Source organism: Gopherus flavomarginatus, chromosome 2 (assembly GCF_025201925.1).
Source record: "Gopherus flavomarginatus isolate rGopFla2 chromosome 2, rGopFla2.mat.asm, whole genome shotgun sequence".
In the NCBI taxonomy this organism is placed as follows: Eukaryota; Metazoa; Chordata; order Testudines; family Testudinidae; genus Gopherus; species Gopherus flavomarginatus.
Window position 1 is genome coordinate 128,184,863 of NC_066618.1, and position 26,502 is coordinate 128,211,364.

General features: G+C 39.2%; 1 protein-coding gene across 2 annotated transcripts in view; it reads left to right on the forward strand.

Moving 5' to 3' along the window:
- Positions 1-26,502, forward strand: part of ICE1 (interactor of little elongation complex ELL subunit 1) — a 66,950-nt gene that overhangs the window by 9,025 nt on the left and 31,423 nt on the right. For both annotated transcript variants that reach the window (XM_050938123.1, XM_050938124.1), the window contains exons 3-15: positions 1,353-1,387; positions 1,939-1,957; positions 2,885-2,996; positions 6,587-6,663; positions 9,034-9,071; positions 10,209-10,291; positions 10,608-10,647; positions 10,734-10,793; positions 15,001-15,090; positions 15,197-15,256; positions 16,733-17,103; positions 18,016-23,064; positions 23,677-23,845. In XM_050938123.1, coding sequence (XP_050794080.1) covers positions 1,353-1,387; positions 1,939-1,957; positions 2,885-2,996; positions 6,587-6,663; positions 9,034-9,071; positions 10,209-10,291; positions 10,608-10,647; positions 10,734-10,793; positions 15,001-15,090; positions 15,197-15,256; positions 16,733-17,103; positions 18,016-23,064; positions 23,677-23,845 — 6,203 coding nt within the window. The remainder of the gene's footprint in view (positions 1-1,352; positions 1,388-1,938; positions 1,958-2,884; positions 2,997-6,586; positions 6,664-9,033; positions 9,072-10,208; positions 10,292-10,607; positions 10,648-10,733; positions 10,794-15,000; positions 15,091-15,196; positions 15,257-16,732; positions 17,104-18,015; positions 23,065-23,676; positions 23,846-26,502) is intronic.

The window sequence follows — 26,502 nt, forward strand, 5'->3', positions numbered from 1 at the left end:
GTTGACAACCACTAGGGTGTGCTGGATCTGGAAGAGCCAGCTCATAAATAGAAGACACCACAGGAGGGAAGGGGGAGGAAGCTGGAGGGTTCCTGGCACACCCTGAAGGAATGAGACAGCCATACAAGCCTGAGACCCAGAATCGGGCTATTTCTCCTTCTAGATCCCAGGGCTCTTGGGGTTAGGGGGTGCAAGTGTCTGGGGCGGGGCATGGCTGTGCTCTGGGGAAGCAGGGGGTGCAACTGTCTGGGCTGGGGGTGGCCCTGTGGCTGTGCTCTGGCGGAGTAGAGGGTGCAAGTGTAACGGCTTTGGGGGGCCCCACAGCTGGGCTCTGGTGGGGAGGGGTTGTGTGTGTCTGGGTTGGTGGGGGTGCCTACAGCTGGGCTCTGGGGGCTAGGGAGTGGGTGTGAGTGTCTGGGTGGGTGGGGGTGCCCCCCCCCAGCTGGGCTCTGGAGGATACAGGGTGTGGGTGTCTGGCCCCGCTGCTAGGCTCTGGGGCGGAGGGAGCTGAGAAACAGTTCTTTCTTTACTTCTCTACTCCTGAGGGAATTATTTTGGGTCTATATTGTTACAGTCATAGTTTCTGACAGGTATTTTGGAATAAATTACCAAAATAATTGAAACTGGCGTGATTATATAGTGTTTTTGACAAAATATGCAGAATTTTGCAGAATTTTGAGTTTTTTGGCACAGAATTTTTAAATTTTTGGTACAGAATTCCCCCAGGAGTAACTACTTATAGCAAATAAATGTTTGAAAGTAAGAGAATGTTCCTTTTTACCCAACATACAATGAGAAAATTTAGTGGAAAGTTTCTTTGGAAGCAGAGTCTGAGAATTAAGATTTTCTTCTAACATCTACTTTTTCTCAAGAAAATTTAGTTCTGTCATTAAGATGCTAATCCCTGTTACCAGTTGTCTATTATATTTAATATAATAGACCTGGACTGAGGTGAACTCATCAGAAGAACCAAAACATAATTTAATTGAGAGGCTGGAGGTACTCTTAATAGCCTAAATTGAAAAGTGTTGCTGAAGATGCTTAAATACATAATGTAAGAAAAAGTAAAGTTAATGACGTCAAATCCACACACTTAGAATTGTTTTCAGGTTTGACATTTTCAAAAAGCCTGACAAAATTAAAACTTGAATCTTGCATTGTTAAACTAAACAAAGGGAATTACTTATTTTTATCTTGTAACTAAGCTGGGTTTGTAAACAATATAACTACTGTAAAGCTTTCTGCATTTTGGTATAATGAATAAGAAATAGAATCTTAAAACTCAATTGTCCAAGTCAGATTAAAAAATGTATTGAAAGATCACCCATGTAAATATCTTATTCTTTTTACAGCTGTTTGCTGACAGAATATCAACAGAAGTGTAACGATATCCTTTGTTTCTGTATTTCTCTTAGTGTTTTGAACATGTGAACATTTCATTTGACACATAGGACTTTGGGGAATTTGTGAAGTTAAAAATTAAGGTTAGAAGTTTATTTGTAGCAAGTGCTTCTTGTTCTAAAGTGTTGAACAACTAAATCTATAGAGTCTGTGGGGGGAAAAAATTGGACTTCACAAGTGGAAATTTTAACACACCTGAGTTTTGGCAATTTCCAGTATGTTTTTTTAATTGTCTTTATAAAAAGTGAAACTAGGGGTTGAGAATTATTGCTTCAAGTGCTTAACAAAGTCAGTGATTCTACGTAGGTATTGGATTTTTTCCAATGTGTTCACTCCATACAGTACTGTGTCATACTGTAACAATTCTGTTGTACCATTAAACATTACTTTTGTTTCTCTGAGTCATCTTCCATTGGGAAGGGTGTGATGACTAGATATTTCTTCACAGTTGTTGGGATTCCAGCATACTATTCTTAACACTTTTGAGAAAATGGTGGTAAACGTATTAAATTTTTTTCCTTAACAAGTTGTTATCACAGCTTCAGGTGGCTGAAAGGTAAGAATAAAATTCAGTTTTAGGTCTGTTTTAAATCTCTGCTTCGTTTGGTAATTGTTCTTGTTTAGGAAAGGGAGGTATTTATCAATGCAAAGTAATAGACACTTACATGGCCATTTACTCCAGTTTTCAATAGTCTCCCTGTGTAATTTAGACCTAAATGGCCTGTCTTAGTATTGGCAGCTGCCTGGGGCTACCCTTTGGCCCCCACTGCTGTTTGAAATCTCTGCAGTGCTACAACTCCATCCTAGGCATCTCCACTATGCAAAGGCTTTGGAAGGATCCTCTGAGGGCAGACTTACAGCTGTCTTACACAATGTCTGTGCTGGGGAATCTTCCCCCCAGCTAGATATAGGATTTTGAGGCCTTTTTACGTGACACAAAGTGGAGGTGAGAATCTTGCCTCTGTTGTTCAAAAGTGAGAGGTCTAGGAACTCACATGCATACAGTGGAGAGGGCTGAATTACATTCTTATTTATGATCTGTGATCCAGTGTGGAAACTTAGGCTTACACACTCCACTCAGTTCTCTTTAAATCTGACCCAAATTTTCTATGAAGAAAGCATATTACATGGACAAATGCTAAGTTGACTTACACACCAAGAATGTTCAAGTAGTTAGACACACTAGGTGGATAAGATAATATCTTTTATTAGACCAGCTTCTGCTGGTGAAAGAGAATAGCGTTTGAGCTTACGCAGAGCTCTTCAGGGCCAGCAAGGCATATCACTACACCCACCTTGTCTCTAACATCCTGAGACCCACACAGCTACAACAATAAAGCAAACAAGTAGCTGGAGAGCATTTTCAACTGTCCTGTAGGGGAAAGAAAGGTACTGCTGTCTTGGGAAGTACAGCACTGAGTTCAGAGTTGAACAAAATCCATGTTTTTTGGCCGCATGTTCTGTAGTTTTTTGTCGGTTTCAGAGAGAATAACACTCTTCGTCACCAAGTGGAACAGATGCTACAAAAAATCTCTCCTCTAGAAAAGTGTCAGCAAGAATTGGGGTCTCTGAAAGCAGAATTGGAAGAGAAAAAGGTATGCTGAAAAGTATGAGGATTGTTTAAAAGTTTGAGATTGTTCCTTAATAAATCCTTTGTTGCAACAGACTAGAGGATTTTTTGCCACTAGTTTTACTGCCAGTATCTTAACTTTAGCTGTGACAACAAAACATCTTGGAGTGATCTCACCTCTCCCTCAAACTACTTGGCTGCTCTGAGTCATAAATTTTCAAATTCTGTCACGTTTATTCTGAACATAGATCTATTATAATGGTGGTGTTGCCATTGAGTAGTACCTTTACTATGAAAGTAATGTAGCAGAATCTGGCCAGCACTGCTAGGGCAGCCTTTCTAGATTTGTCTGGGGAGGGCAATTTACAGCTCTGCTATACTTCATAAACATGGCAGCACATAGCATATCAGGGTTGGAAGGGACCTCAGAAGATCATCTAGTCCAACCCCTTGCTCAAAGCGGGACCAATCCCCAGAGAGATTTTTGCCCCAGGTCACTAAAGGGCCTCCTCAAGGTTTGAGCTCACAACCCTGGGGTTAGCAGGCCAATGCTCAAACCTCTGAGCTATCCCTCTCATTATTTAGGATACCCTCCTTGATGTGAGGTTTAACATTAAGTGTAACAAACTGTACAGAATGTCCCCAATATCTAGCTAAGTGTAGAATATTAATGTGTAACTTCAGAATTTATAATGTACATGGCTTGCATACACATGGGCCTATCATTTTTCAAGCTAAGCTGACTCATTACTTGGATGGAAGACAATTCAGTCCCCAGGGTGCCACGGTACTAGGTTTCGGCCATTGAATATGAGGCATTCTTACAGTGGAGGTATTGAAAGTGCAATGGTAATTATTTATTTGAAGATTGTTGATGCTTTCAAACTCATGGAAATGACACCCTGTGATGTCTCAAGCGCAGAATCCTCTTTCAACGCTGTCTAGTTGGACTGCCTGCATGTGCCCTGTAGTGGCATTAAATGTGTGCTTGAGACCTACATAAGAAATAGCAGCATCGACCTGCCTCTGTGCCTTCACCGGCGCTATGGAGAATACTCAAAAAACCCTTTGCAGTATCTGCAAAAACAAGGCATCCTTATGGCACCTTCGAGACTAACACATTTATTTGGGTATAAGCTTTCGTGGGCTAAAACCCATAGCCCATGAAATCTTATGCCCAAATAAATTTGTTAGTCTCTAAGGTGCCACAAGGTCTCCTTGTTCTTTTTGCTGATACAGACTAACATGGCTACCACCCAGAAACCTGTTTGCGGTGTCTGGATCTGCACCACAGACCTTTTCTTTCTATGCGTTTCTAGATATTGCAAATTGCATGTTGTTGAGTGCTCAGGGTCTTGCCTTGGTAAAAGAACCATGTAGACGGTTCAAATACTGTGCCTTGTGCCAATTTATTTTCCCTGAATTGGATTTCTATGTCCAGTGTGTTTTCAGCCAGTGGGAGAGTATTTGTCTAGCACAGTGTTTGGAGTGCAGAGCATTCATGCCAGAGACCCTTGGTACAGACAACTTTGGCTCGGGGCAAAGCCCTCAAGACTTAGACTGAAACTCTAGAGGGTTGGGGTGTCATGTATTGCCCACAATGAATAGTTCCACTTTCTGCCCATGTTAGGCAGTGAGTGAAGTGTCCGCTTTAATTGGTATATGAAATGATTCCTTCAGGTGTGGGTAATCTATAAAATGGGTTGACATCCTTTGGAATGAAAGCTTCTATATAAATATAAAGTAATAATGTATTGTTGTTTTAGCCAGTCTATTGAGGGCATTTAGTGTCTTTTTGAGCTACTAAGATACTTTATAAAAGAATTGTGGGTTGTCTGTGAAGGTTAATGTTGTTTTGTGTTAAGCTTCTAGTAATGTTTTGTGCGCAAACTGCATACGTTCGAGTTAGAAGACCTTTTAGATGTTCTAGCCCATGCCTCTGCCGAAGTGGGTATTCAACCACTAAAACTCATGCTCCAATACGTCTGTTAGTCTATAAGATGCCACAGGACTCTTTCCTGTTTTTACAGATCCAGACTAACACGGCTACCCCTCTGATACTTTGCCTTTAATAGTTTTTCTTATTTCATTGTTTGGCTGAGGCTGTCTTCTGTAGGAGTATCCATAAATGTGTTTTAATCTCCAAGTGTGGGAATTTTCTAGGTTTATTAACGAATGCCTTTGGAGAAAACAATTACCTTTTAAATCATTGTTTCTGATTTTATACATTGGATTAAATCCACACTTATGTATTCACTATAGACAGTACTTTGTGCATTCATTCATTAATGTTCTTAGTTCCTTTTGTCAGCATGGGTTAAGTGGTACTAGCACCTGTTCAGCAAGGGCAGAATGTACAATCCACAGTGTTCACACTCTGCAATTTAACGTTGAGTTTCCATCTAGTTAGGTGCTGGGAACAAATACAGCTGTCACAGCTCGTACCTTCAAAGAACACGAATCATAGGTGAAACACTTCCTTTTCTAATTTGTTTTTATTCCTGGGTAGAATGTCCATGTCATGGTATAATTCCCCACTCTGAACCTTAGCATTCAAAAGATGGGATACCAGCATGAATTCCTCTAAGCTCAATTACCAGCTTAGTACTTGTAGCACTGCCATCAACCAGGAATTCCAGTGCCTGGTACACTCCGGTCCCCCCAAAACCTTGCCAGGGGACCCCCAAGACCCAGTCCCTCTGGATCTTAACACAAGGAAAGTAAACTCTTTCCCCCACCGTTGCCTCTCCCAGACTTCCCCTCCCTGGGTTACCCTGGAAGATCACTGTGATTCAAACTCCTTGAATCTTAAAACATAGAGGAAAATTCACCTTCCCCCCTCCTTCTCTCTCCCGCTCCCAGACTTTTCCTGAGTGAGAAAGTAATCCTAACACGGAGAGAAAATTAACCTTTCTCTCCCCCTTCCCTCCTTTCTCCCCACCAATTCCATGGTGGATCCAGACCCAGTCCCCTGGGGTCTCACCAGAATAAAAAAACAATCAGCTTCTTAAACAAGAAAAGCTTTTAATTCAAGAAAGGAAAAACAGTAAAAATTATCTTTGTAAATTTAAGATGGAATTTGTTACAGGGTCTTTCAGCTATAGACACTGGGAATACCCTCCCAGCCTAAGTATACCAGTACAAATTAAAATCCTTCCAGCCAAATACAAATTTGGACTCCTCCCAGCCAAATACACATTTGCAAATAAAGAAAACAACCATAAGCCTAACTCGCCTTATCTACCTAGTACTCACTATTCTGAACTTATAAGAGCCTGTATCGGAGAGATTGGAGAGAAACCTGGTTGCACATCTGGTCCCTCTGAGCCCCCAGAGTGAACAACAACCAAACACTAACAGCACACACACAAAAACTTCCCTCCCTCAAGATTTGAAAGTATCCTGTCCTCTGATTGGTCCTCTGGTCAGGTGATAGCCAGGCTCACAGATCTTGTTAACCCTTTACAGGCAAAAGAGATATGAAGTACTTCTGTTCTATTAAACCCTACTATCTGTTTATGACAGTCCATTTACGTACTGTAGAACAGGGAAAATTCTGCCAACCCACTGTTTTCTGTCCACTATAAGGATATGCTTTGTTGTCATTTTTTTTAGAGTTCTCTCAAGATTTATCAGCAGACTCATCTGGAATATGCTCGGGTGAAAGAAGAAATTGCTAGAAGTGATTCTGTGTGAGTCATTCTTTTCTAAGAACTTACTCTTGTCTATCATTTCTATGGAAATGCACAAGCTACCTGTAAATTGTCAGTAGAGATGGTGTTTATTTGTATTTACTCTCTTTACATGCAAATATAATAGGGGGATCTGGCATCAACACCTATTGTTAAGGTTCCCTAATGCTTCCCATGGTAAGACCCTATTTTCAGTTGCTTCTGACTTGCTTGGTTTTAACAATTTTGTGCTGAAATTTTCCTTTATCCTGAAACATGGAAAACTATAGTTTTATTTTGAAAGTTTCAACAAAGATGGTGCAGCATTTGAGAGTCAGAGCACGTAGCTGGCATACTGAAAATAGAAGTGTAGCTGTAGTGCTGTGAGAGGCTAGCTGCCCTGAGTATGTACCTGTGGTCTCAGATGGGATCGTACTTGGGCCTCTTGCACTACCGCAGTCGCACTTCTATTTTTAGTGATCTATCTCAGTCAGAGCTAATGTGGCTATGTCTCCTCCAGCTGGAATTTACATATTCCAGCTCCAGTGGAGATATACCCTTAATAAAACCTTAAGTTAATGTAACTAAAGTAAGATTTGTAAAAACAGCAAAGAGTCCTGTGGCACCTTATAGACTAACAGACGTATTGGAGCATGAGCTTTCGTGGGTGAATACATGAATGACATGCATCCGATGAAGTGGATATTCACCCACGAAAGCTTATGCTCCAATATGTCTTTTAGTCTATAAGGTGCCACAGACTCTTTGCTGCTTTTACAGATTCAGACTAACACGGCTACCCCTCTGATACTAAAGTAAGATTTGGGTTTTGTGTAATGACTTCACTTTGCACGTCCTTAGTGGCTGTGGAATTCTATAGGAATAAATGACAGCACAAAAGAGCTATACAATTAATATTGTTTTGTTCTGTAAATATTGTTGTAATGCTAAGTTCATTGTCTGCCTGGATAATATCTGACTACTTATTTTCTTACAAATGCATTAGTTCATTTTGTTAATTGGCCTGGAAACTGGCTCCCCTGAAGGTCTAAGTGTCTATAAAGCTTAAAGGTTCAGCTGTCTTTGACTAAAATGTGTGTAGTCTTTTATCTCTTCTATAAATCTGTGTCAAAAACAGTTATCATTGGAATCTTAATATAACGTGGGCCTTTGCTGTGAGGAAAAAATTACAGCAAGATTGGATGTTAAGCTCTCAAATTGGGATATACCATTGTTAAGAAAATATGTAATCTTAACCCTGGCATTGCATCTGTGTAAGCAAAATTTATTTGAAATTAATCTAGTTACACTGCAATTTTTCTAATATCGAAATGACCTCTCTATTTTGTATAAATACGTTGCAATAGACTTAATCATGTAGCATTTCTTAAATACAATTTAAAATACATTACTCTTAGTCCATTGTTATCTATTAGCCTCTGCTTTAAGAAGTTGGGTAAGCATTATTACCTTCTTTATCAGTCATAATTAAAAGCAACGATGTGAAGAAAACTTCCTGAGAGGTAACATGATCTAGTAAAGAAGGCATTAGAAATCTGTGTTTTGATCCTTGTTCTGCTATAAATTTCTGTTCATTTTGGGCAAGTCACTGAAGTCAGAATTTTTGCAGTTTGGGGTACCAAAAGTTAGGCATTTACAGCCATATCTAGGTACTCGAATACTCTGAATCAAACAGAGGCTGTGGGACATAGGGTTTTCTGAGTTCTAGTCCCTCTTTCAGTGACCCATCTTGATTTGGCTTTATTTCAAACTTTAAGCATGGACTCTCTCCCCCTTTTAGGGCAGGGATCTCCGAACTGTGGGGTGCACTCCCCTGGGGGGGCAGCCCCCTCTCTGACTGCGGCCCTGGTCCCCGGTCTGGTTGCCGTCCATGGCTCTGCTCTGGACCCACCTCTAACTGTGGCTCTGGCCTCTGCCTCTGGCTCCCAGCCTGGCTGTGACTGCGGCCCCAGCTTTGGCAGTGCATGGACAGGGATAAGGGGGAGTGGGGGTGCAGGGTAAAAAGTTTGGGGGTTATTGTTATTGATGGGGTAGCTAAAGCACAGACAAGTTAAGCTCAAGTTAAGCTGTTGCTTCAGGTAAAGTATCTAAATCCATATTTAGATACTTAACTTAGTGGCCTGATTTTTGTCTCTCCCTGCCCCCGCAAATTTGAGCACTTCTGAGAAACAGTTAAATCCTTAACTTTAGGCACCCAGGTTAGAAGATTTTGGCATAAATAACTTAATCTATGAGACGCTGAGTGTACTTTTTACACAAAAACTGTTGGATTGATTTGTAATTCAGCTGATCTCTTATGCAGCATGGTGAGATCTAAATATTGAATCATTTTTTTATTGTTTTTTAAAAAAAATTTATTTTGATGGTCAGGAAGAAGAAACTGGAAGCCAAAGTGAAGAAACTGGAAGGTAACTGTCACTTTCATATTCATATTTAAAGAACTTGGCTAAAATTCTAGCTTGATGGCTGGGGAGCCTGCCTCCTTTGACTACACTACAGAGGTTTCTAAATGCCTATCCTCTTTTTGAGATAAGAGATAATGGTCTGATTGAGCAATTTGGTCAACATTCAGCAAGGAAGGAACAGATTTTAGAAAAATTATGCGGAAAAAGCCAAATGGATTTGGTCATGGGCTGGATGTGAGTAGGGGAAGGAGTTGAAGATGACCTCCATTTTGCAGACCTGGGTGACATGGAGGATATATTAATGTCAGTCATAATGGAGAATGAAGGTAGGAGAATGAGTTTGGGGAAGAAAGATGATAGGCTCTGTTATGGCCACATTTATTGGCTCTAAAGCTGAAATATCTGAAGGATGATAAAGTTGAGAATGAACCATAGCATACACATCTATAGTGGAGAAGAGGTTCTTAGATGGTGCTTTACAAAATGCAGAAATTAGACTATAGCTCCAGAATGTCCTGAGGTATGTCAGGATGTCATAAATAATAAGTCATTACAATCAGTATCTTTGGTTTCAGCTCTCTAATTTTGATGAGAGTCACCTTAATAAAGACTCTACAGGTCAGACCTTTGGTACCAATGCTGAAACTGGATCATATTCAGCCTTGGTGCAAGTGAGCATGGCTCCCACTGAAGTCAAAGGGACTTGCATCTTATATACTAGAACTGAATTTGTTCCTATGCAACATCAATACATTTTTATTTTTACTTTAACTTCTAATTCCCTAGCCTCTTGATTAAATAGGATAATAGGGCATGTGAAAAATATCACCATCCAGCTTGGACCTGCCTTTCCTATCTGGGAAGTATGTGGTTGTATTTAAATTCATGAGTGGTGATTCATATTGTGATGCTTTGGTGTTGTCTTATTGTAACTTAAAATATACATCTAATCCTGGTAAAATACTTCAGAAGAAATCACACATGCATTGATGGATCCCAGATAAACTTTCAAAGGTTAACAAACCAGAAATGCAGGGTGTTTCCATAGCTGTGCATTCTACACTTGTATTTGCTGGTTTCAGGTACTTTGACTTGTGTATTAGTAGTCTCATGCCTGTGGTTCTTTTTCCTTAAATAAAGAGGCTGCAACAAAGCATATGCAAGACTTCAGACAGTTGAAGACTGAAAAAAAAGTTCTTGAAAAGGAGCTAAAGAAGGCGCAGGTAGTAATTGGCAACTTTTTGGGAAAAAAATCTTTCTGTATTTTTTCTAAAAGACAGTTGATACAATAACTGAATTTCATGAATATCTCAACTTGAGGTATTCAACTATTTACTACTATAGTAAGATCTTGAATTAGCTTGGGAATACTGAGTTACAACACTTAGTATTTTAGTTGCTGTTTCAGAATCTACACAGCATTTATAAAGTTAGTGCACTCTAAATATTGACCAAAGATCACTGGTCTTTTCAATGTAAATACTGTAAAATATATATGTATTGCATAGCAATTTAACACAGTTAATTAATGTTAAACAGGGAAAACGTGCTGACTTTCCCAAAGAGAAATGCAAAAAGGGTGAGTTTCTGTTTGCTTCTCAGATTTATAGTTGTATTTAAACTGTTACTTTCTGTATGTCATTAAACTGTATTCATTCTTTTCAGTGTTAAAACATGCAGAGACACAGAGTGCAAGAGAAGATCCAGTTGCAAACATAGACAAAGGTACACTTCTGTTAGACTTTCTTCTGTGCAGTACAGATGGTTTGAAACATACTGTAATCCTGCAGAAATATATTTTGCTGTCTTGGCAGCAGTATTTTTAGCAGTGCAGGTGGTTGGAAATGGATTTATAATGAATATATATTATAAGAGCAGAATTAGTTGGTATTAGGAATGAAAAGCATCTTACTTTTATGAGGGAATATACAGCACTAAAGTTGATATGCAATTCATTTCTGTTATTTCATGCTGAGGAGACTCTAAAGACATATTCATTTTAAGTTGTCATTTTTTTAAAACAATTTTTCACTTTTCATATGCAAACACCAGTTAACAATTATGCAAAATCCAGCTTGAAAACAAATCAACAGACTGGAAGATATCCCATCATCTCATTCCATTTCCCAGTATCCTCATTTCAGATAATGAAGAGGCAAGTAAAGCAAATGATACAAAATATGAATTAAATCTTTGGTGTTCTATGTCAAACTGACAGGCTATACCTTCCCCAGAGAGGCAAAAGTCCACAGATTATGAAAAATTTGTTCATAATGAATCACTTCTGCCTTGTACCTTGCATAAAGCTAACACATCTGCTGAATATTCAGTAGACCGTTCTGCTCTTTACCGCTCTAATTCCAAATGGAAATGGCTGAGCAAGCAAAGCAAACACTGTCCTGATTATAACATTCTTCCAGAATGCATTTTAATTTAATTGCTAAGGAGGGATTCCTCACTTTAAGTGAGGGTTGCCTAACTCGTAGTTTTGCAGCTCATATATGCTCTCTCAGCCATGTGCTCTTTTGGAATACCAATTGTTTCATTTTTAAAAACTACCTACAAAATTTTGATGAACACAAAAATGGGAGCGAGGGTAAGGAAACACTTTCCTTTTTTTCTGACCGATTCTATTCCTTGTTTTACAGCATTTGTATATGACTTATATAAATAAGTCTGACATTTGTTACTTATTGCTTGTTTGGTTTTGAAAACTTTAGTCAATTTGCATTTCACGTCATCCTTCTGTTTCTAATTTGGTGTGTTAATTTCAGTTTCAGGAAGTGGGAGGGCTTTGCTATTAATGAGAAGTTTGTTTTGAAAATAGCTGCTAAGTAGATATCTCCGAATCAGAGAACCCATAAATGACAGGTGGCAGTGGAAAATACTTTTTGTACATAACATGCCTATTTATGTGACAGAGGTCATGTTGAAGTGTGACACCACAGCAATTTTCATAACTGCAGCAAAGCTACATGGTGGTAATCAGACACAAACTATCAAAAACGAACATGTTCCAGCTAGCCTAAAATGTATTGGTGTGTCTTGAGTTGTGTGTTCTTCTCTACCAGTGACACTGATACAGGATACACTTAGGCCTTGGCTACACTGGTGCTTTACAGCGCTGCAACTTTCTTGCTCAGGGGTGTGGAAAAAACCCCCCTGAGCTCTGCAAGATACAGCGCTGTAAAGCGCCAGTGTAAACAGTGCCGCAGCGCTGGGAGCGCGGCTCCCAGTGCTGCAAGCTAATCCCCATGAGGAGGTGGAGTACGTGCAGCGCTGGGAAAGCTCTCTCCCAGCGCTGGCGCTGCGACCACACTCACACTTCAAAGCGCTGCTGCGGCAGCGCTCCCGCTGCAGCGCTTTGAAGTTTCGAGTGTAGCCAAGCCCTTAGGGTGCGTGGAAAAAGGGATTGAAAATATTATACCACTATGACCTAAAACAGTGGTACACCCTCATCTGGGATACTTAGTTCAGTTCTTGTCACTGTACCTAATAAAGGATATCAACAGAAATAGAAGGATTCAGCAGATAGAAATGCTTAGACATGGAAAACATCCATATAAAGAGAGGGAGGATAGGGACAACTTATTTTGTAATAGAGATCAAAATGAATGGACATCATTATAAATATACTCTTGTTATGATGAGCTCATGAATAAGGCTACATTTTAGTCATCGGTATTTTTAGTAAAGGTCATGGACAGGTCACAGGCAGTAAACAAAAATTCATGGCCTGTGACCTGTCCATGACTTGTAATACATACCCTTGACTAAATCTTGGTGTAGGGGGTGGACCTTGAGCACTAGCAGGCAGAGGCAGTGCACAGAGCTACCTGACCACACCTCCACCTAGGAGCTGAGGGAGGAGGATGTCGTCGCTTATGGGGAGCCCCCTGAAGTAAGCATGACCTTGAGCCCCCTCTGACACCCAAACTCCTGCTGCTACTGCTGTGGGAGAGGAGCACTGCGGCTTGAGACTGCCATAGCAGTGGCTGGTGCAGCTGGCCCAGGAGCTTTCTGAGCTGCTTGAGTGGCCCCTGGGCCAGCTGCTCCAGCTGCTGCAGAAGTCATGGAGGTCCCGGAAAGTCCCGAGATCCATGACCTACATGACAAACTTGTATCCTTAGTCATGAATGGTACAGAGAAGTGGAGCAGATGCTCCTGTTTACTGTTTCACATTATACAAGGGCAAGTGGATAATCAGTGAAATTGAAAGGGAGCGAATTAAAAACTGGATAAAATGGTTTGTTTGTTTTTTTTCCCATGACATACGGTTGCCAAAGAAGCTCGTCACAAGAAATCATTTGGTATGTCTACCTAATGGGAAACATGAATCTCAGTGTCGGTGGAGAGATTTGCATTAGCTACACTAGCTTGCATGCTAAAAATAGCAATATGAACGTTGCAGCAGACTTGGGAGTTAGTCAGGCTTGGACTTGGATGGCTGGCCTGAACTGCTGCCCTTGTTGAAATGTCCACACTATTATCTTTAGTGTGCTAGCTTGAGCTGTGCTGGCGGATCGCCTCCCAGCCTCAGTGTAGATGTAGCCATTGAGGCGAAGAGTTTATAAAGATGCCAGAAATGGCTTCATATTTATATAAATAGATAGATATAACTTAGATAATATTTTCACCTGTAGGTCCCAGAGACAGACAAGTTTTTCATCTCGAGGCCAAAAGACCAAAAACTTCAAGACCCTTGGCCACGGCCTTGGATAGGCCAAGAGACTACTCACACTATAACAAGTATCCAAAATTTCATTAGTAATGTAAAAAAAGAAAAAAGTAGTAAGAGACAAACCCTGGTACTTTAGGCCGTAAACCAGTCTGTGAAGACATTATGAAGAAACTTGCTCTATTAGCAGGTTTTTATAATTTCGCACTTCAGAGATTCTTGCACCTTCCCTTAAGCAACTGCTACTGACTGACAGAATTAGGTAGACCATTGGTCTGGTCCTGTGCACCTGTACATATGTTCACAAGATCGTTAGCATTCTCTTCATTTTTTGCTTTTCTTTTTAGTGCTGCTGTAATTGTATTTTCATTATTTAACCATTTCAGTTCACACCCCTTTGAAAGTTAACACTCAGAATATCAATCTACCTGCATTTACTTAATTTCATGTGCTTTGGTAGTGCCTTTTAAATAAGTTCTTTGTCTTAATCTTGCAACAGGAAATGGCAGGTAGGTAACTTTAAATTTACTAAAAACCTCCATTAATTTTTACTTGATTGAATCTGCTTCCAAATTTCTTATTTCATTTCTATCTCTTCTGAATTTGTTGAGATCTGTAGTGAGAGAGAAAGTGATGGCTGGCATAGTGCATAGGGAGCTGCAGGCCAGGGGCTTAGAGACAAGAGAGCCCTGCACCGGCATGCCTTAGAAGCTCAGTATGGAGAGCATTTTTCTTAGAGTTTCAAAGACTCTCTATGGGGAGGACCCAGGAATGGACTGGGGCTTGTGCTTCTCATGAACCACAGCCTCTCTATCCCCTGCAAATCCTACATGTAGCAGTGTATAGCTTTGGTTCCTCTATACCATCCTTGCACTAAGTGTTGATCTGCTGACAGAGTGAGGACTACCTGCTGCATGATTCAGGTCTGATCTACTGCTTAGGATATTGGGTCTTGATTGTAGCTAAGCAAATGTATACGAAAACTTAGAATTACTGCATTTAAGTTCCTACCCATGAGAAGTACCTGCCTGAAGAAGAATTAACTCCTGGATTGGGTATCTGGGATATATTTCCCCAGATAAAATAGTTGCTTTACCTTTTTTTTACACTTGTAATTAATATATAATATATAATGCTAGATTTTAGTATTCTCTATTTTACTGTATTCATATAGGTATGCTTACTTAGAACAAAAGTGATAAGACAAATTCACAAATTTAAGCTGTTTAATTGTAAAGTATTTATTTTTAACAGGAAAAATAAAGCTGCTATTGGAGGAGCTTTGGATGTGCATTGACAGCACAACAGGAAAAACACAGAACCAGGAACATGATTATATCTTGGGTGAGATGGAGCACACCAAGTCTTGGAATGCTGTTGAAAGCAATTTTTTTTTCTTCTTTCTTTCTCATTGAGAACAAATTTTTACTAATGACTATTTTTTTCTTAGGATCTTCTGTTCAGGGTCACTCAAGGATGCCAGAAAAAAGAAGCAGGTTATTTACAGAAGGTATGTTGCAATAGGTTTTTAATGTATTTGCTTTAAAAATAAATGCACTAATTCAGGCTAAATGCTAATCTGTTATCTCCAAGCATTACAAATTAGCTATTCTAAAAATGTTATGTTGTGTCTTAAACACCTTACCTGCTTAATATTAAGTCAAATATCTGTGTGGTTAAAATATCTAGAAAAAACAATTGATTCTATGACCAGGTACTGCAGGATAGCAGGAAGACATTGCTGAGCTCTTTCTCAATGCCACGAATAGTAAGAGAGAACTGAGAGGTGGTTATGCTTGCTCCACCCAATGGGCCCTGGGATGGGAAGTCGTGAGAGCATGCAGGCATGCACAGTGTTCAAAATATTCTGATCTCATGCTCAAGTTGTTGCACTACAAGTGGGATCTATGTGTACAAAATATCTCTAAGAACCACAGATACTCTGAGTTATGTAACTTTTTTCTTTTCTGTTCTATGTGGTACATTAGCTTTTGGTGTCCTTGGAGACGACGGTCAGAATGTGAAATGAGGACTGTAATGTTAAAGTCCATTTCTTGTTTTGTCTAAATCTTGCGTTTTGAGCTTTTGAGGAGAAGTTCCATCTTTGCTTTTTCTGTACAGTGCCTGGCACTATGGTGTTATGATCCTTGGAGTTCTTAAGCACTTATATTATGAAATAATCAACTATAGCATCACAGCATTGCTCTGTGTGTCAGTTAAGATTGGGTGTGTGCTTAACACGACACGCAGTCTAAAAAGCAAGAATGAAAAGTTAAAGGTAACCAGCTATTCTCCACCCAGAGAGACATTTCACCAACTGCCATACTCCTCAGAGAATGCACTGTAATTTTGCCCCAGCAGGCATGCCAGCCTTCTATCACCCTCTTCCCTAAATTACATTGTCACCACCATCCCCAACATTTCAAACTCCCATCCCTTCTGCACACTTTTCTCTGAAACTACATACACCTACGTGTGGGAAAGGATTTGCTGGAAGGATGGAGTCTGTGCTGGCACATCTGTTTGCAGAGTGTCAGGCCTATGTCAGTAAAGACACTATACGACACATTGTTCTAATATAAAAGAATGAAAATTACGACATGCTACATGTGTATCTAGGGTTATAGAAATATATGTGAAATACTACATCATGTAGTTCTAGTGCAAATGGACAGAGTTAAGGTTGTTCAAGCAGTCTTGATTTTTGGCCTTTCCTGACTCAAGTCCTTAACTGTACATCCTTAATATTCCCAATATCTTTTTGACATGGTAATGTATAATTATATTTGAGACTATATGAAGGTCTGCATTTTAATTATAGTCCAGGAACAATATTTTTGAAAATGAAACTCTTTGGTCCTTTTTACAGCTGTCTTCGAAAATATTTAGAAAATCATGACCAAAATATGTTGAATCACAAAATACTATTAACTTGATAAAACAGAACGAAAAATACAAGAACCTGTTATGTTTTTGTCTTTTGTAGAGGTTGCACAAACCCACCGAAAATTCAAGAAATCTGATGACAAAATGCTTCACCTTCATTCTTCACCAGAAACCATTGAAAAACAAAGTTCCTTAACAACATTGCAGATAAAAGTAGACCAGCCTTCTAGAGGTGATCAATTTGAGAGCAAGGCTACTGAAGAAGGACTGCAGGACTATAATGGTGACAGTGCTCTTTATGAGGACAAAAATATAGAGGTGGTTGTACAGACAGACTTAACGGACAGTAGCTCAGAGTCCTCTGATCAGGAACAAGAACAGCTTGATGGAAACTTGCTTGATATATTGAACTGGGCAAGGCCTCTCCCACCTCTTCTATCTCCTGTATGTTTTTCACCAATGGCTACACAGGTGAGTTACTGTAAGACTAAATTGGCAATAGCTCAGCTTCTCTAGTACTGCAAAAATAATTAAAGGGATTTGATAGGCTTGTCTAAAGTATCAGTGTTGTTTGTCTGTTTTCAAACACTTTACAGGGACTTTGTCACAATATTTAGATCCAAATTTAAGTTCATTTTTGCTGAGTTTTTTTTAAATATACTTTTATTTTGTGGAAAGAGAGAGACAGACATAATCTCCTGTAATGCACTAAGTGTGCATGACTAAAATGATGGCATGGAAATCAATAACTATACAATATACATTACAATCAGAATATAAATACTGACTCAAAAATGACCTCCATAATCATTTAAGTCCCCTGCATCCAGTACTTCTCATGGACTTGGAAAGTTCTTAGTTTGCTATAACTGCTTCATTAGGCACTGATACCTGTTTACCAAGGTTGTTGTTAGAAATCTGAATTTGAGAGGGAAACTCTCAAACGTGAGTGCCTAAAGATGTATTTGTGTTCATTTTTTTTTAAGAATCTAATTTGAGGCACCAAGCATTGAAAAGGTGGCCCACAGTAACTTAAGCCTCCTTGTTTTTACTACTGCCTGATGTAGTCCTTTTCCCCTTCCTTTTTGTGGAATTCATTATTACATAGTTTTCACCAGTTAGTATCGTAGAGCAAAGGTAGATACCAGAAACTGAATTGTTCTTTTGCTTTAAAGGTGTTCCCTCTAGGCCATTATTAGAGAACATTGATAGAGAGACTTGTAATTCTGGTGTCCAAGCTGTACCTGTTTCAGTGGTTACATTTCATAAGTTCCCAATGCTTGCCAGTACATTCACTTAAAAAAAATATAATAGCCATAGAATTATACTGAATTTGAAAAACTGCAGTTTGAAAAACTGTCTTTTTTGTATCTTTAATTAAAGGATAATCTGTTTGGAGAATCCACTGATTCCAGTGATGAAGAAATTGATCATAATGCTCACATTGTGGAAAGTATATTAGAAGAAGGCAAAGCAGAGTCACAGAGTAACACTGCCTTTGTCAGTATGAAAGAAAGCAATGAAGATGAGAAATCACATGAACCTCATGATAAAGAAATCTTAGCTGAATTGAGAGAGAGTGAAGAGATGCCAATTTATATAGACACTTCCAGAGCAAAATTAAGATATGTTGAGGAGGAAGATGCCGAAGCAAAGCAAACTGAGATGACTGTTTCAAGTATGAACACATTTGCCAATGGAGAACATTTGGAAGAGGATTCTGATAATATAGGACCTACAGAGACAGACATAACACTGAACGTAGCAACACCTAAACTGGAAGCTATCAATGAGAAGGAAGTTCATGCTGACGAGATACAAATTAAAGATAAAACCTCTTCAGCTGTGTCATCTAACTTCCAATACTTGCAAGAAAAATCTAATGAACTAATGCAAACAGAGAAGACTATAGTTACAAATTTAAATACTACATCCAATTCTGAACATATGAAAGAAAGGTATAGTGAATTAATGAAAGCAGAGGAAGCTGAATTACCAGGAGAAGTAGAAACACCAAAACCAGCATCCACTCTCAGAGATGATGTTCACTTGCAAACTGGGGAACCCATTTTTGCAACTGAAAGTATGTTGGTAACCCCTGAGAATTTTGAGGAAAAGCCTAGCGAAGTGATGAGGAATGAAGAAATGGGAAATGAATCCATGGACATACAAACAAAATCTAATGTAATAAATACAATACCCTGCACAGAAGAGCACATTGAAAAAGTAACCACAGAGGAGAGAATAATGGCTACAATAACCGTAAAAGGATTCTGTGTAGAGACAAGTAATGAACCAAATGATAATGAAGAGGAAGATGTGAGATCTAGTTTCAGAAATTCTAAATCCTTTTCTGGAGCAGAGCATGATAATGAATTGATGTGTCACTGTAATGGTGAGAGAACACTCCTGCAAACTGAAATAGACACTGAAGCTAAAGATATCTCCACTAAATCACAATGCTCTGAAGAAAAAATCAGCAATGAAGAGATACTGGATAGAGAGTTTGAGCATACAAAACAACATGGAGTAAATGAAGAAGGTGGACTAGAAAACAATAATGCTTTTAGACATGACTCATTTATGCTTGCCACTGAAAGAAGCAGAGATTCATTATATATGGATGGGGAAAACCATATTGCAGAGGTATGCAGAAGTGCTCGCTCAGTATCTGCAGAAGATGGAGATGGGGAACTGCTCAGAACTGGAAAGCAGTGTGTTGAGGTCAATATAACTCAGCCTGAACAAAATATTTTCACTGGTAGTTCAGTAAACAAGGAAGATTTTCTTGAAACATGTAAATTTGCTAAATCGCTCCATGTTATGGAAGTTGGAGAACTACAAGATGCAAAGGAGGAAAGTTGTCTACAACCTAAACTAGACCATGAACAAAATGATGCTAATAACATATTGCAAAAGAAACCAGATTTTGAAACTACACTTATGTCACAAAACCCAGCATCTGATATAAATGGAGAAAGTGATCCACCAGAACCTGAAGAAATAGTTCAAACTAATCATGTATTACTTGCATCAGAGTGTGTCACAGAAAGAGCAAGTGAAATGAGGCAGGCCAAAAATACATACATTGCATCGGAACAGATGTCTTCCAAATTTCAAAATTTTGTAAAAGTATTTCAACCTCAGGAGACTGAAATGGAAATGGAACACTCGGAACTTGGAGAGAGAAGCAGTGGGTCATTAGAAACTGAGAAAATAGATACTGTGAACTCTATCATAAAAGAAAGTGAACACCCTTCTTGGGCACAGTTTCTGAAACCTCTGGATTCATGTTCAGTAACTGAAAATTCTCAGTGTGAAGAAATAAAAGAGAAATTAAATGACAAACCGTGTGAGAGCATGGTGATTCAGAACTGTAACAGTTCACCTGTTTTGGAAGAGAATGATGTGGAGGAAGTGGAGGTAAGAAACCAAATTTCAGATGTCTCAGATCAGGTTTTCTCAGAAAAGGATTCTGTTGGAAAACCAGCTTTACCCATAGAAGATGTCTTGCAGACTGGAAGTATAGATACTAAAAAAATAAACTCACCTGTCACAGCGACAGTTGGTTTGGAGTGCACAACAGTGTTCGTTGATTTTACGGCTCTCAACTTTCAGAGGTGTGGTGAACCTTTCAAACAGAATTGCCAAGCGTTTGACACTAACAATAAAGAAGAGTCTATTACAGTGCTTAGTACTGCTTCATCCCTTACTAGAAGAAATGAAAAATACAATGATCATGTTATTCAAAGTATGCCTAATTCTGTTGGAAATTTGGTGAAGGGCAAGACAATACAGAATGATAAAGAAAAGATCAAGCCACTTGATTGTCCCAGTAATAAATGTGATAAAAATAGAGCAGAAATTGAAAATGAAAAAGAGCAGTCAAATGCCATAGAACCACAAAAAACATTGATAAATATACAGCTTTTTGGTACAAGTTCTGTTGACAGTGGTGCACATGTGGAAAAGGAAGCTAGTCTGGTTTTTGAAGAAGTAGAATGTGAAACATGTAGCTCGAAGGAAATTAGCACAGCTCTTTCTGTAATAAAAGAAACTTCACCTCAGAGAGTGGAGCCTCTTTGCTCTTCTGAAGGTCAGGTCAGACCTATAGAATATAGGCTTGATGAAACAATGAAGAACAATGAGAAAGAATTGAACATTGTTAAGCTGTCTGGAGAGACAAATGGGAATACATCTTCTAAAAGTACTGAGGTTCCAGAGGAGACAGATGACTCTGAAGAGGAAGAGTTTCCTTTCAGAAAGGTCAAGTATACAAAAGAGCATGAACGTTTTTTAGTGCCCAATGAGAAACTAAGAACTTTCTGGACTTATACAGTGGATGTTCCAGATAGTCACACAGCTGTTGATGGAAATAATGACAAAATGTGTGAATTCCCTCCTTCATTGTACTCAGATGCACTAGCAGATATGGCTATGCCTTGTGTAACTCACCACTCTCCAAGTATCGTGAAGGAGCAGTCATGTTTAACAGAAAAGGTTTATCCTAAAGGCAGACTTTTCTCAGCACATGGAATTGTATTCCACAATAATGAAAATAATGAGAGCGCTTCTGAACATAGAGAAAATTCCAAAACAAGTGGGTCAGCATCTGACAATGAGAATAGCTTGATAAAATTAGAAGAATTGTCTACATCTGTGGAGGCATCAGAAAAGATCCCCACAAAACGAACTACTTCAGAAATTAATTTATCGTACCATATGTTAGCCAAGTGCTCAGAAATCTACAAACATGTTATAAAAAATAGTAAATTAGACACAAGTCTGCCTGTCAATTTCTTACAAATAAATGGTAATGAAAAACTTGCATCAAATATGGAACAAAGTGTGTCATGTGATGCAGGCATAGAAGGGTCTAAAGCACATACAGTGTTTTGTGAAGAATTAAATGATAAACAAAAGGAAACTTGTGTTGCTTTTGCCTCAGCAGAGATCAACACAAATATTGTTCAAGATGGCAGTAAGTCTTGTTTCGATGACAGTTACAGTGATATTTTTCTTAATGAGACACATTTTCAAAGAAAAGGTAGAAAGAATTCTGTCAAAAACTATCAGCATCCAACCGTGTCTGATGAAATATCTGACTCTAGACCAGTCAATGAAACCTCTAAATCACAAAAAGCAATATTTGAAAACACACACATTGTGGACTCAGAGTCATCTCTAGATCTTGTATCCAAAACCAACAGTAGATCGAAGTGGAAAGTCCAGGAACCATCAGATGTCTTCAGTGTTTCAGCCAAGACGTCAATCCAAGCAGACCAGGGCAGACTAACACAGAGATTACCTCAAGGTAAAGGAAAAACAAAAACTCTGCAGGTCCAACTAACCCAGCCGGTTCTAGCCAATGCTGATACTTCTACACCAACCAAACGTTCACCTGAGACCATCAATAAAATTAGACAAGAGATGGGTCCACCTTTACCTCCCCTGCTCCCACCTCTGATAGCTACTCCTCCAAGAACTGTGCGTCCCGTTTCTCCAATAATGTCTTCATCTAGCCGGTCCTCTCTGCCATCTCCTCTTGATGGTCTTATTTCCCCTCTAAGAGTAACTCCAGTTCCTCCACTAATGTCTCCTTTGTCAGATGCTCCAAAGTACAAATCTCCTCCTATATTTTCCACTCCATCTCCCTCAGAGACAACAGTTGGTCAAAGAATCCTGTCCTCACCTTTGCAATTTTGTGCTGCCACACCAAAGCATGCACTTCCTGTGCCAGGAAGACTTCCTCCAGCTGCAGCTGGTAGTTCTGCTTTAGATGTTCCTCAGGAGAACTCTGTGAAAATCTTGGACACTATGTATCCAGAGCTATCACCAAGAGCAAGAACACTCAACATTCTCAAAGGTAACATTCAGCCCAACAGGCGTGCCCCTTCAGAATACAAGAATGTACCAGGGCCAGTGAGTCAGTTCAGTGGGTTCAAAGCAATTTCTTCTACATCCACTGCTTTTGTTAAAACAGGAAGTAATTCAGAATCTCACAGTAATAAAGATCAAAAAGATTCAGGGAGTCAGAGTCATGTTGGAAAAAGGATATTGTCAGCCTCTATGCCGAGAAGTGCAAAGAGGCTGAGGCTAGACAGTGAATTGCCACAATTGGAGACTAAGGAAGATGTTGCAATCAAAGCTGTAGGAGACTTTAATATTGAAGTACTGAGTGCTGCAGGTAAAACTGTCTCACTCAACAATTGTGAAATTAGGCAATTAGCAGCCAACTGCAATTCAGAATTGCCTTCACCAGTAGAGAATATTATTGATCCTGTGACTTTGGCACTGAAGAAAGTTGCTGAATCCTGTTTTGATCTGTTACCTGTTATTCGGAGTCATGTGTACGTGGGAAATATTTTGAAGGTCCCGGTAATGAGAGATGAAGAGAAAGAAGTTGTCTATGAATTTGGTATCGCAAACAAGGTACATAGCATAATTCTGAATTTCAGATTTTAATAATCCCCTTTGTCCAAATAGAGAGAATACAAATGTGTATTAAATTAAATTAGCAGATAGGCCAATTGTAATGCAGATATTTATACTGTCAAAATGATCATAGCAAAAGGCTGCAAACTTTTGAACATATTGCCTAGTTTTGGTTAGTCTAAAGCATCCCAAAATTTGCCTACCCAATTTTCATTGTTCATCTAGATGTTTCTCCATTTATGTGCCAGTCCTATTTAATAGGATGTTATTGTAAATCAAGTTATGAGATAACAGAACATTTTTAATTTCATTTTATTTAAAGAAGGGCAATGAAAAGTCACACTGTTCCTTCTGGTTTGCCTCTAGTTTATTATACTTTTTTGGTAGGTCTGGCCTCACCTTGGTTATTTTTATTTTTATCCTTTTAGATTTGTTGCAAGTTTCACCATGCACCTTTTTAGTACAATTACCAAGAACATATTTCTTTCAAGGCCAATATCACAACTGTTTACTCAGCATACACTCAGAATAATACTTTAATCTTGTGAAGTTCTGTCAACTGTACCGTGGATAATGAATGTTAATAAAAATTGCTTTTGTGTGTTACAGCATTTAGCAGAGCCACTGCTGCATACTGTTCTCAATAAACTGAAGACTCAGAAGATGTCTTTAAATCACAATTTCACTCAGGCTCTATGTAGAGTATACATAGGAATCTGTCGGCAGTTGGGAGATTTGGAAAGAGCCCGCCTCTTCTGCTACAGCTTACTTAAGGAAGGTATGGTGTGGCATAGCCATTTTGTGTTCATGTTTTTTTCTTTCTAGATTGTGTTTTCATCACGTGCTTCATAGATATCTATCTTAAACTCCAATGAAAGCTGTTTAAGCAAACAATCCCAAAACACATTATAGTTCTAAGAACTTGAAGGTGAATATCAAAAATTAAAATTGTCTTCATTGATTTTTCACTGTCTGTATGGATTTTCAATGTACAAGTTTAGAGAAATGCAAAGAATAAATAGTGCAAATAGCAACAAATTATTTAAATTATTTTATTTAAATCTAAAAAAAATCATAGCAAAAGGTTTGTTTGCAACATATGACTGCTTAACTTCTTGTTTAAAACACTGTTAGACTCCCTATCCTGCTTGGTACATTTTATTTCATGGGAATCTCAGTGAGTCCCCTTGGTGAGTTCTAATCTTGTTCTCTTTGGAGCACCAGGATTTTCTTACTCTGTAGCCTGCTTTTGTATTGGCCCTCCTCCTGCAATTTTGTCTGATTCTCAAGAAACTTTGCTAACTTTCACTCTTGTCTTGAGAACAAACATAGCACTTATTGCAGGTTGCAGGTGGTGATGAGATATTTCAGCAGAGTTCACTGGTGAATCAGAGTTATCATGAAGATAATTTCTTCATGTTCACCAGTATCTGCTCCCTTCCATCCATGTGTGCATGTATTTCTTTCCCTCTGTCCATGGCTATGGAGCTCATAGTTAAAATTCTTCATATATGGTTTAGCAGCATTTATGTTCATCATATATAACGTCTTTAACATATGAAGAAATCCTTCACTAACAGGATACAGTACATGTTAACAGACAAGGTCACATTCAGCATACTGTATTGATACCAAGTTCTTCTTTGGGTGATTGTCCACATAGTCCACTCAATGAGTATGCACATCTTGCATGCAAGATTGGACACTTTTTGACCATCAGTTAGTCACTGGTATGCCAGATTAGGGAAGTATCTCCAGTATCAACCTCTCCTCCACTGGCTGTAAAATGAAAATTTATTCCTTTGCTGGGTATATTAGGGACTCATCTACCACCTGTCCACCTTTCCCTCCATGGGTAACACAGTGGGAGTCAGGGAAGGAGTCTAGAGAGGATTCTGTAGAGGTAGCAAAAAAAGACTTGGCCCTCATAAGGAGTACCCCTTCTGACACCCTCCCTCCCCCCGCACTATATGTCTCCAACCTCAGTTTTTCTACATTTAGTAGCCATGGCTCTATTGGACCTCCAGGGTGTACAGCCATACTCCAGAAAGCCTGCATCATCCTCTGTCTCTTGGGCTAGTTCATCCTCCCCTAAAGAGACAAATTAAGTCACCTCAGATAAACTAGCTGGTGCAGTCTTGGATACTGTAGAGGCAAGAAGAGGATAGTGAAGAAGAGTATCAGCTGTGAGAGGAAGAGCTGATCCCTGCTGCTATCTTCTCATTCTTCCCAGATGAGACAGTGAATCTTTCTATAGCCGTCTTGGTGGGTGAATTTCAAGGTGTTGAAGGAGCTCATGAAACACATGGTGGAGACCTTGGATATACTGTTGGAGAGGTAGCTCAAGAGAAATAAACTCTTGAACATGGTTCATGCTTCTACTCCAAAGTGGTCACCATGCTCATAAATGAGGAACTACTGCATCCTCAATGGCTGCTTCACAATGAGTTGACTGGAGGCATCAGGTCCCTGTAAGGGATTTGAATATATTTACGCCCATTTGGGACCAGGTTCACTTGTAGTAGGAGCTAGTCAGGAGAGCTCCAAACTTAAATCTACTCAGAAAGAAAGACCCAAAAGAAATTGGACCTCTTGAGTTTTAAGGTATACATGCCAGCTAGCCTCCAGATGAGGGTGATTAATTACCAGTCCGGCTTTCCAAATAAGACTTATTATTTCAGTTTGTAGACAGACTCACAAAGGAACAAGACAACACTTACGATGTGAGACTTAAGGAACTCAACTAAAGGCAGAGAAAGTTGAGAGGTGACATGGTTACTGGGTATAGGTACTTATAAATGAAAAAATATCTGATAGTGTGGGAAGGGAGTTCAACCTTGCTGACGAAGGTATAACAAGATTCAGTGATTGGAAGTTGAACCTCGAAATAAGAAACAATTTTGCAGCTGTGAGAGTAATTAACAATTACCAGAGGCTAGTGGTGGGACTCACCTTCACTTGGTTTTTAAAATGATCTTAGATATCATTCTAAAGGATAAGAGTTAATCCAGTTTGTGGGAGAATTTATGTGGCCTGTGTGTGGGGGGGGTCAGAATGGATGTTTGTGGTGTTGATCACTTCAGTAACACAAGAATTGGGTCATGCAATGGAATTAATAGGCAGCCAGTTTAAAACAAACCTAAGAAGTATTTCTTCACACAGTTCAGACTCATCCTATGGAACTCCTTGGCAGGGGATTTTGTGAAAGGCAGAGGTACTACTAGGTTCAAAAATGAAACCCCACACAAAAAGGGAAGCAGTGCAACTAACTAGACTGGGGGAGGGATAGCTCAGTGATTTGAGCATTGGCCTGCTAAACCCCAGGTTGAGAGAGTTCAATCCTTGAAGGGGCCATTTAGGGATTTGGGGCATAAAATACGTCTGGGGATTGGTCCTGCTTTGAGCAGGAGGTTGGAGTAGATGACCTCCTGAGGT